The 10448-nt window shown below is 29.9% G+C and overlaps 1 protein-coding gene across 1 annotated transcript; it reads right to left on the bottom strand.

Annotated features, from left to right (window-relative positions):
* Nucleotides 1-3324: 3324 nt before the first annotated feature.
* ASPZODRAFT_70791 (hypothetical protein) lies at nt 3325-3474 on the bottom strand (the record flags this gene model as incomplete). The annotated part of the gene is made up of 1 exon (XM_022729701.1): nt 3325-3474. A coding segment is annotated over one exon (150 nt), but the record flags the coding sequence as incomplete, so codon positions are not given.
* Nucleotides 3475-10448: the final 6974 nt, after the last annotated feature.

Raw genomic sequence — 10448 nt, 5'->3', positions numbered from 1 at the left:
TTAATTAGAATAGAGACCTTTAACCTATAGAAACTTTTTTAGAAGATATTTAAATTAGACTAAGTAGGCCCGGCATTTCTTATATACAGCAAGAATAATACTTTCTCTAAGGCCATTATAAAGGTGGTGAAGGTATATAGTAAAGATTAAGTCTTAAGACTTATAGCTGTTTCTTATAAGAACCTTATTTAGCTTTATAATACTTTCTATTATAATGATAGTCTATTCTTATTCTATAAAGTTATAAATGTGTTGTTAGCCCAAGTCTTCATAACGCCCTTTAGATAGTTTAAGTTATTTAAACTAGCAGCACTCTGTCATAAATTATTAATAGGGATTTAATATATCTATATTATATTAAAAATACCTTATGGTGACATAAGTTTAGAGAATGTGCTTTTATTAACTAATGACTTAGTCAAAATAAGTAAGAAGGTGCATTATCTAGGTACTAAAACTTCTAACTTTATTTCTAGCTAATATTAGGACGAGTCTACTGAAAAGCTTATATTATAAAGAATAAGAATATAATATCTAGTCTATTAGGATTCTTATTATTGAGTATCTAGAGCTGACTACTTATTTATAGAAGAAAGATAGACTATCTAGTAGTATATAAGATGCTGCTCTTATTAACTTTTAAAACTCTACTAGATCTAAGTTAGTTAAGGATCTATTACAGGATGACTTCCTAAAACTTTTACTAGAGCCTTACTGTCTTAAACCTTATATCTAAGTTATAAGGGAGTTGGCTTTAAAGTAGGTAGAGATTATTAAGCAGGATTTCCTTTAATTAGCTAAGGATCTAATAATAATATAATTATCCTAAAAAAGTATTCCCTATGTTGAAAGCATGCGTTTTTCACTTTTGGCTAAGTCTAGGTTTAGGCGCTTCTTCCCTTTCTCATATATATAAATGTAGGCGTTAGTATAATAATGGTATTCCATTCTTAACACCTTTATAAACTGCTCTCTTATATCCTTATTTCCCTTATTCTCATTAAGTAATTATATCAGGAGATTTCCGATTAGTAGAATAGGATTCATTAACTTTATCTAGGTGAATAGTTACTCTCCCTTTTATAACTTTCTTAGAATATCAATGGCATTAGACTAGTAATTATTTAAGACTAAGGACCATGCTAAAGCCTTTCTAAATAAGATGAGGTATTCTTCTTAATGTTTTACTCTCTATTTATTTTATTTAGCCATAAAAATAGAATATATAATATCTCTTTTAATAGTGTTTCATCAGATAAGGAGCCGCAGCTGGCTTAGAAGACTATACTTATTAATAAATTAGTTAATTATATATTTTAATAAAATTGATTTTATGACTATCTCTTATGCTTCTTAGAAATATATCAGAAGGCTTCGACAGGTGCAAGTCATGGAGATGAGGTCATTAAGGTCATGTAGGTTTTTTAGGATTAGATAGAGGAGCTCAAAAGGCAGAGTAAGTAAGGAATATTTTAGAGATAATTAAAGCTAATAATGAGGCATCTTTACAATTAGGGAAGATTAGGATTAATAGATTATAAAGAGGTTTTTTTGGGGGGGTTTATTAATCTAGTGATTCCTTTCTTAATTTAGTAGGTGAGCATCGCCGCTTTAGTCTTAGTGCTAATGGTTATAGATCAATTATAGGTGAATCTTGATTATTAACTTGATTAGTCCTATGTAGGCGTGTCTATAAGTGGGGTAGGCCTTAGTGTAATTGCGGCTGGCGGCAACGCATATAAATAAATCTCTCTTTTTAAGAATATAGTAAATATAGAGCTTACCTTTTTATTAAAGGATTCTTCTATTTCTATATATATTTAGAACTATGGCAGATAGACGTTCCATCTCCTCTAATGACTATAAAGATGCTACTGTTTAAGAAGTATAAATAAGAAAGAAAGGCACTCTTTAAGTATTCAGTCAGCTCTTATTATCTGTTAATGCTGCCAAAAAAAAATAATTTATAAATGCTGAAGCAGCCCTTAAAAGAGCTCTTTAGGCTAAACTTCATACTAATAACCTAGACTTAGAAAATAAGGCAAAAGGAAAGAAGCCTAGCTTATAAGCCCTAGGTACATCTCATAGGTTTCAACTCTTAATAATAAAATAAAATCTTATACTACTATAGTTAATTATTATATAGGAACATTTCTTAAAGCCTCTTATTATAGCCTGCCTTATCCTGAAGTTTCGCTCTAATGAATTTTGACCTCTTGAAGCCCTAGTACTGGGAAATAAAAAGAAAGAAGTTTAGATCCTTAGTATATTTTCTTAAATATTTTTGTTAAATCCTATTATAAAAGATTATATATAAGCCTATTATACTTCTTAGCGCAGCTGTATACCAGAAGGTTTCTCACTTCTAGCCTTATTACATGATAATTGTTTACTTAAGATTATAATTAGCTAAGTAGCTTTATTCCTCTTCTTTAAATACCTCTATGAATTCCTGCCGCAGTATGTCATAATTGTTAGGATCAATTTTATTAATCACTTAGTAAGTTAGCTATATTAGAGTGCGCATAAATTCAATAGGAAGAGAGCTAGCCCATTCTAAGTTAATAACATACTTAATATACCATTATTTATTAATAAGAATATTACTTAGATGTAGATCTATTAAACAAAAGATAAAGGGACTATTATTAAGCTGGCGGTTAAAGAACTATAGCTATATAGTCCTTATTAAGATAAGGGCAGTCATCTAAGAAACACAGTCGCTAATATTATTTATAGAGTTTACTTAAAAATATAGTTAATTATTATAGTAAAGTAGAAGACTATTAATATATATATTAACACTTATTAAGGTTTGATTCTTTAGCATATTAACTAAGATATTTTTATTTTCTAGGTTATATAGCATCAATGTTAGAGGCCTGTTTGCTAGTTATAGATAACTATTACTATTAATAATAAAAGAGCTAATCTTAGGGATTTTATATTAACTTATATTAAGTATTATTCTTGCTAGATCACGGAAAAGGTTTACACGCAGCTCCCTTTAAGTATTAAGGTATAGCTAGGTTTTAAAGAGTATTTCTCCCTCTAGTATATAGTTAATAAGTAGATATAGTCTAAGGTTATTACTAATGTCATAGCTATCTTAAATGAACTAGGGGGCTAGATATCTAAAAAGAGAGAGGAACCACTGGCAAGAGTATTAGAATATATATTAAAAGAGTAGTAATTATTTAAGAGTGGTGTACTAGTTGAGCATAATTAGTAAATAATTTTCTATGATCACTAAGTTCTTACGCTCTAACCAGTATCCAAGCTGAACCCATGTAAATGTAGAATTAGTATTAAAGGATAAAAGTTCTATATCCAAGTATATATACTAGCTTTACAAAGGACTTTCTCATTATTATTACTAGGGTAGGGGTTTTCACTAATATAGTATAGAAGAGGGAAGTGAATTATAACAGACCTAAACCCCTTAACTATTATAGGAACACAGAGATTAAAGCTCCTATATATCTAATTATTATCTATAGAGGTATAATATTTACTTGGGTCTACTTATAAATAATGGGCTACTTATATTTTAATTAGATGAAGGCGTGCTTAAATAAAATTAAAGAATATATTTTGCTGCAACTAATAGTTAAGTTAATAAATAATATTAACCTCTCTATCTTTAGCTTAAGAATAAGTAATAAATTTATATAGGAGATATCATTTAACTAGCATTATTCTAGCATATAGTGTAAAGGTAGATAATACTAAATAGAAGTTATATAAAGAGGATAGGCCTGCTGCTTACTTAAAGTATTACCTAATTTTATTTATATCACCTAACCTTTTGCTTAAAACCCCTATTTCATAATTTAATTAAACTATTAGAGTATTTATATTTATATAGATTTTTATTAGAGTTACTACTTACCTAGTAGTCAACTATAGACCCTTTTCTGGCCCTACTACTAAGGATGGTCTAGAGAAGAATAGATTATCTTAAACTACTATTTAATACTAAACTCACTAATAGGATAACCTAAGGCCTAGCTCTCTACCTATAATAATTACCTTTTCCTTAAACACTATTCCCTCCCTTAGAAGGTGAGCTCACTTAACATTATCTAGATTAATATAAATAGAATCTTATCTTTCTTCTATAATCTTAAGGAGAGGCAGGCGCTTAAAATTATATAGTCTAAAGACCTATAGGATAGACCTAATTATCTATCTATCCTTCTTATTAATAAGTTATACCAGAAGCGCCGCGATAGGTTAAAAAGGAAATAATAATAGCTTTTATAATTAGATAAATAGTTATTATCTATTTAAAAGCTGATTCAGAAGGTTTATAGTATTAGACTTATGATTATTTAAGACTAAAGACCATGCCAAGGCTCTCCTAAAGGGAATTAGTAAGTCTTTATATTTTCTAGACCTAAATAGTTCTTATCTAGCTGTAAAGATAGAAAGCACAATATCCCTTTATATAATATCTTATTTAATAAGAAGCTATAGTTGTTTAAGAAGTTTATAGAGACTGTGGTTATAGAGGATTTAGCTAGTTTTACAGACATATCCTAATAGAATTAATATAATAATTATTTTTTATACTCCTTAGAAACTAATAAAGAGGCGTCAGCAAGTATAAATTAAGGCAAAAAAGTCATCTAGATCTTATAGATTTTATAGTATTAGATAAAGGAGCTTAAGGGGTAAAGTAATTAGGTGGCATATTAGATAAGTATGAATATAGTAAGGCATCCTTTTTCCAGAATAAGAGAGAAAAAGTCTAGGGAAATATTATAGAGGCGATACTATAGTAATAGATAATAAATAGCTAGTATCCACCTATCTTAGTATTTAGGCACCTATATCTATATTGTACCTAAAAGAGGTTAGTTAGTCTATAGTTAACTATCTAGGTAGCCAGTCACTCACTGCACCTTTCTATTTATATCTTAGCCTATTTAATATAGAGAAAACCTAGTATCTAAATATAGTAATTATATTACAGCATCCTCCTAAGATATTTACTATAAAGATTCTAAGTCTGTCACTAAGGGAGGTGCCTCCCCAAGTTTATTAAGAGCTTCCGCAACTTCTAGAGTCTATGGCTTTAAGGAAGCTAAATATACTATAATATGTTTAACCTTACTATAATGACTACTTAGCAACCTTAATTAGAGTACTCTACTAAATGTACCTATATAAAGTGTCAATTCTAATAGAAGTTAGCATCTAGAAGAGAAAGTATTAATAATAGTATATAAGGCTTATAACTCCTTAATTTGCTTTTCTAAGACCCCTCTCTTAGTTTCCTAGTAATAAGGCTTATATTAAGTAGTGTCTTTAATGTCCTCGCTTCCTTCATCCTAGATAAGCATTAGGGGGGGAGGGGTATAAGAGTCTTTATTAAGACCTACTACCCAAGATATTAGATAAAATCTATAGAGAAAAAGATCTTCTAGAGGGAGGTCATTAAGCTTTAAGAGTATTTACTTTATTTCTTCTTTATTAAAATATATGCCCATTATCCTAGATTATTTATAAGTTAAATAGGGAAGTTAATTCCTTACTTACTATTAAGGCGATTTAACCCTTTTAAATACTGACCATAGGCATGGTATTTTATAAGCGCCAGAAGGAGAAACTATAGCATAAGGGGGTTACTCTTTAATATATATACTATAAGTCTTAGGTCTTCCCCCCCTTCTCCTATCCCCCCTCTTATTCCTAATACCTGCTACTAATTTCTATTTTATCTTCTTACCTATCCCTCCCATTGCGTCTTAAAAGCTATGTATATAGTAATTTAATAGTTTTTTAATTAACTAAAAACTAAACTAATAAAGTTGTAAAAGCTACTATAAAACCCTCTAAGAGACTGTCCCTTACTGAAGACCTTATGCTAAAGCTTTCTATTAAACTCTATAAGACCCAGAAAGCATATCTAAAAGACTAAGAATATATTAAGGAACTTTAAAGATAGAATAAATAACTTAAGAAGACTTTAGCCAGCCTTAATAATACATCTTTAAAATATATTAATATCCTAGAAAAGGCACTAAATAAATGATTGGGGTTATATCTCTACATATTTTCTTTTTTATCCTTGGCTAGATTTTTGTGTGCAGTTTAAGCAATATATCTAAAGTAGAATTCTATGATTTAGTATTCTAAAGCTTAACTCTAAGCTCTGTTGTTTAATAAACCACTACATATTATTAGGGAATATACTTAGTTAATAGAATTCTAGACTAATCTATAGTAATAGAGTAATTTCCTCTCCTAGATCATAAATAAAGAACTATATTAGTAGTGAGAAGTGATGGCAGGTAGAGCATATATATTTTAATGATAAGCTAAATCCTAGGCTTATATTATCTTTATAGAATGCTTTGACTGTTGGTGCGATTAACTCTAAACAGCTAATTAAATAATAGGGGGATATATAGTATCTAATAGTACTAGTATAAAGATAGAGCCCTAAAGAAAACTCAGGCATTCTATCTAGCTAAAAGAATAGGCATGTAGTCAATAGGCCTATAACAGCTTTATATTAGGTTTTTAGGCGGGGTAGATGCAGGCGAACCCACTATAAAAGTTAATTAAGATTATTAGTATAATCTAAGGCTGGTGGAGCACCTAGAAAAGATGAATTAAATTAAAAAAATCTTTTGCAGGATCTATTATTAAGGGAGTCCTATAGCTTCATCTATATAAGGTTCCTGTCAAAAGAGGAGACAAAAGACTGATAGAGTCTAGATATCTATCTATCCACTAAAAGGTTGCGGAAATATAAAGTCTTTATAGGCTGGCCATGGTCCTCTGAGCCTGTCCCTAAGGATATAATAATATTAGGCTATAGAATTTTAGGCTAAAGATGTTTTACTTTAGAAAGAGCTAAATTTACTAGATTATTATACCACTTTATCCTGCCGTCCTAAAATATACCTACTCTAGGGATATAAATGGTTAAGAAATATAATGGAGCAGCTGCAGTGGCCCAGGCACTAGTAGTTTTAGATAAAGATATATTATATTAGATAGATAGATATGTATATTTGCTAAATAAAAGGCTCTTTAGTGACTTATAGTTGAAGTTGTGTATATACCTAAGGCCCTGTAGACTAGGTATAATAGGAAGCTGTACTATTATAATTGGTGAATAAGAAAGGACTGCCATCTTTTATAGAAGTCGCCGTGATAGCGACTTTCCCTAATAAATGAAGGCTCTTTAGAGTATTGAACATTTGTAAAGTACTATAGTATTCTTATAGGAGGTTGTCTAGCATATTTAAATTATAAGCACCATCATAAAGGAAAGTCTTGAGTAAACGCCGGCGTCGAGCTTTAGAAAATCCTTATTTTATGAGTCTTATGAAATCAGTCTTATAGGATAATACTACTAAGTGGAGAAGGAAGATCACCAAGGTGATTAAGCCACCTAAGCTAGTCTTAATAGATAGGTTAATTAGCTCATAGATAGGTAGATCAGGTCCTAGAATATTTTATAGAAGCTTAAGGTTCTTAAGAGGGATGATTTCATATGGACCACCATTATTAATTATTAAAATCCATGGCGCAGCAGTTAAAGGCTTTAGTCTTATTATTAGTGGCCAAGAACTACTATATAAAATATAGAGGTGATTAATATATTAGTGCTTAAAGTCTGGGGATGCCTCTCTAAATATTTTAACATAAATGTCGCATATAGAGTGCCTATAAGGTAGAATATGCTTAGAACAGCGCCGCAGGTAGCTAAGGCATATTATATTAGACTAATATTAGCTCTAGTACCCCTATTATGGATCTAAATTATATTTATAAACCTAAGATAATGATTCTAGCCTTTTAATTATAGAATTAAAGAGCATCTATAAGTAATATTTAATCTATTTAGATTATTAATTTATAAAAGCCTTAGTACTATATAGCTATTACATGGCAGAATGGTAGGCATCATAATAAAGTATATAGTAGATATCTATTAGGCAGAATTCTGCTAGATTTATTAGCCTTATTTGTACTATTAAATATAGACCCTTACTATATATTTCTGGAGGATAGGCATTTATTAATATGGCTAAACCAAGAAATAAAGTAATCCCATTATAAGGTAAACATGACTATAATATAGTAATAAGAAAGTTATAGATATAAGAGGCAAATATACTATTAAGTGAGTTATATAGTCTTAAAATATAGATGAAATTAAATATTTTAAGTATCTTAATAGTCAACTAGTTAAGAGCTTCCTTAAAGAAAGTATTAAAGTAAGTTATAGAGAACAGAGCCTAGTGTTGCTGGCGAGTGGCTCACACCTAGTAAAGTTAAGTAGAGATAACATATTTAAGTTCTAGGTAATATATATTTAAGAAGAGGATATTAGAAGGTAAGTCAGTCATTATTATATCTCTAAATACTATAGAAAATCTATTAATTTACTATAGTTTAAATAAGAGATCTTGCTCATCTAGGAGGGTGTGCATGATGCTTAGGGTATGGTGGTGGTTAACCACCATTATGATTCTTAGTTAGACTATAGGGAAGAGGCTAGAGCTTAAGCCAATTCATGTCTAAGTTATAAGGAGATCTTAAACCACCTCTAGACCACTAATATCATCTGCAAAGATGTAGAGGACATCTGTGAATAAGAAGAGTAATTATATAATTACTAGGTTATATACTAAATATTCTCTTAATGGCTATTTCACTGGGAGATTTATATGCTAATAATATATTTATGGATATTAAAGAGCAGATGTCATTAGCCAAGAATAAGGATTATAGTCTATAAAGAATCTAGGATAATTAGATTATAGAGTATAGTTATCTAAATATAGGTTAATTAACTATTAAGTTATCCTATAATACTTGGTACTATATAGGTGCTAAAGAGCTTAGTCTTTAGTGTGGCCACCCATAAAGAAGATTATATGAGGAAATTAGGTAGATGATTTAAAAAGCTCATCCACTAACTGCATAACTTAAGATCTATAGGATAGTAGGGGACTAGCTTTCCCTTCAACAAGCTCTAACTAAGTAAGATAACTATATTTTAATATTACTATAATTATTTTTTTCTTATTTACTGCCTAGGATCGCCCTCAGGGACTTCTCTATCTATTTATTATTCTCTATTTAGTCCACTACACTTATGTTTTAGCTATGGTTTTTTTATCACCTTACTCACCCTATACCCTCCTTCATAAACTAAAGAAAGTATGGCCTTAAATGGTACAAGTTCTTTTTAATACCTCTTTAGCCCCTAAAAATCCTTATTAATATAAATATAGCGATAGCAGATGACCTTAGTATTACCCTATAGCTTAAGAAGGCTATCCTCAACTATATTAAGCTGCATAATTTAAACCAGCTGACCTTTAACAGCCTAGAGATCTAAGGCTTAAAGGTAGTGGATTAAGATAATATAAAATACCTATTATATTGCTTTAAAAAAGAAGGTTGCTGCTGCCTTAACCTACTTATATAGATACCTACTAAAATCTCACCTACAGAATACCAGTATATAATCATAAGAAATAATCTTAATAATTTAGATAGAGAGAATCCCTTAGAAATTGCATTACCTTTAGAGCTTATAATACACTACTTTTAGAGACAGCACCGGGTGGCGGCGGCCTTAGAATAGTTAGACCTAAATAATATATAGTGGATTTTTTTTCTATATGACTCTATAAAATTAATACTTGAGATATGGAGGAAATTACATGAGGCTAGAAATAACTTATAGGAGTTTTAGAATAATGAAATCTACTATAATATCCACTACTATTAAAAGTATAGAAATCTAGAAGCTGCAGGAGAATGGCTGGCCAAATAGTCTTAATTAAAATGCCATAATTTTAAATATATTTATAAGCCTAAAGTTGACAATTATATAAGCTTCTAGGAGAGTTTAGAGAATCTCTTATCTTTTATTAGGCTCTAGTCTATATAGCTAATAAGAACTCACCTATTAAGTATATAATGCCTGGAGGTGAGGCACCTATATCTTAGTCTTTATAGTATATATACTAACAGGAACAAGAGCTTACCAAATACCTTATTCATACTTAAAAGGCCTAGGATATCATTACTTATCATTATCTAAACTGGCTAGATTTAGCCACTATTAACCTCTTATAGGGTCACTGTCCACTGCTGTTAGAAGCTGACTAATGGCATATTAATAAAGCCTTTAATAAAGGGATAGTATTCTCTTATATTATTAATCCTAATGACTGTCTACAACTTAAATAGGCTATAATATAATATACTAGTATTATACCCTCTTTAAAGCTCTTCTTTAAGAATACTAAGTACCTTAAGCCTATGGCTTAAGTAATGAAAATGCTTTTGCCGCCAAAGCTTAAAGATATAATTTAATAAGTAATAAAGAAGTGCTATCTCTCTTCTACTAACTAGACCTTCCCCATTTAAGTATCTAAAAATGATTTTTCTTAGACCTAATATACTAA

The sequence above is a fragment of the Penicilliopsis zonata genome (assembly GCF_001890105.1).
Source record: "Penicilliopsis zonata CBS 506.65 unplaced genomic scaffold ASPZOscaffold_12, whole genome shotgun sequence".
Taxonomy (NCBI): domain Eukaryota; kingdom Fungi; phylum Ascomycota; class Eurotiomycetes; order Eurotiales; family Aspergillaceae; genus Penicilliopsis; species Penicilliopsis zonata.
This window is presented reverse-complemented; position numbering and strand designations above follow the sequence as displayed.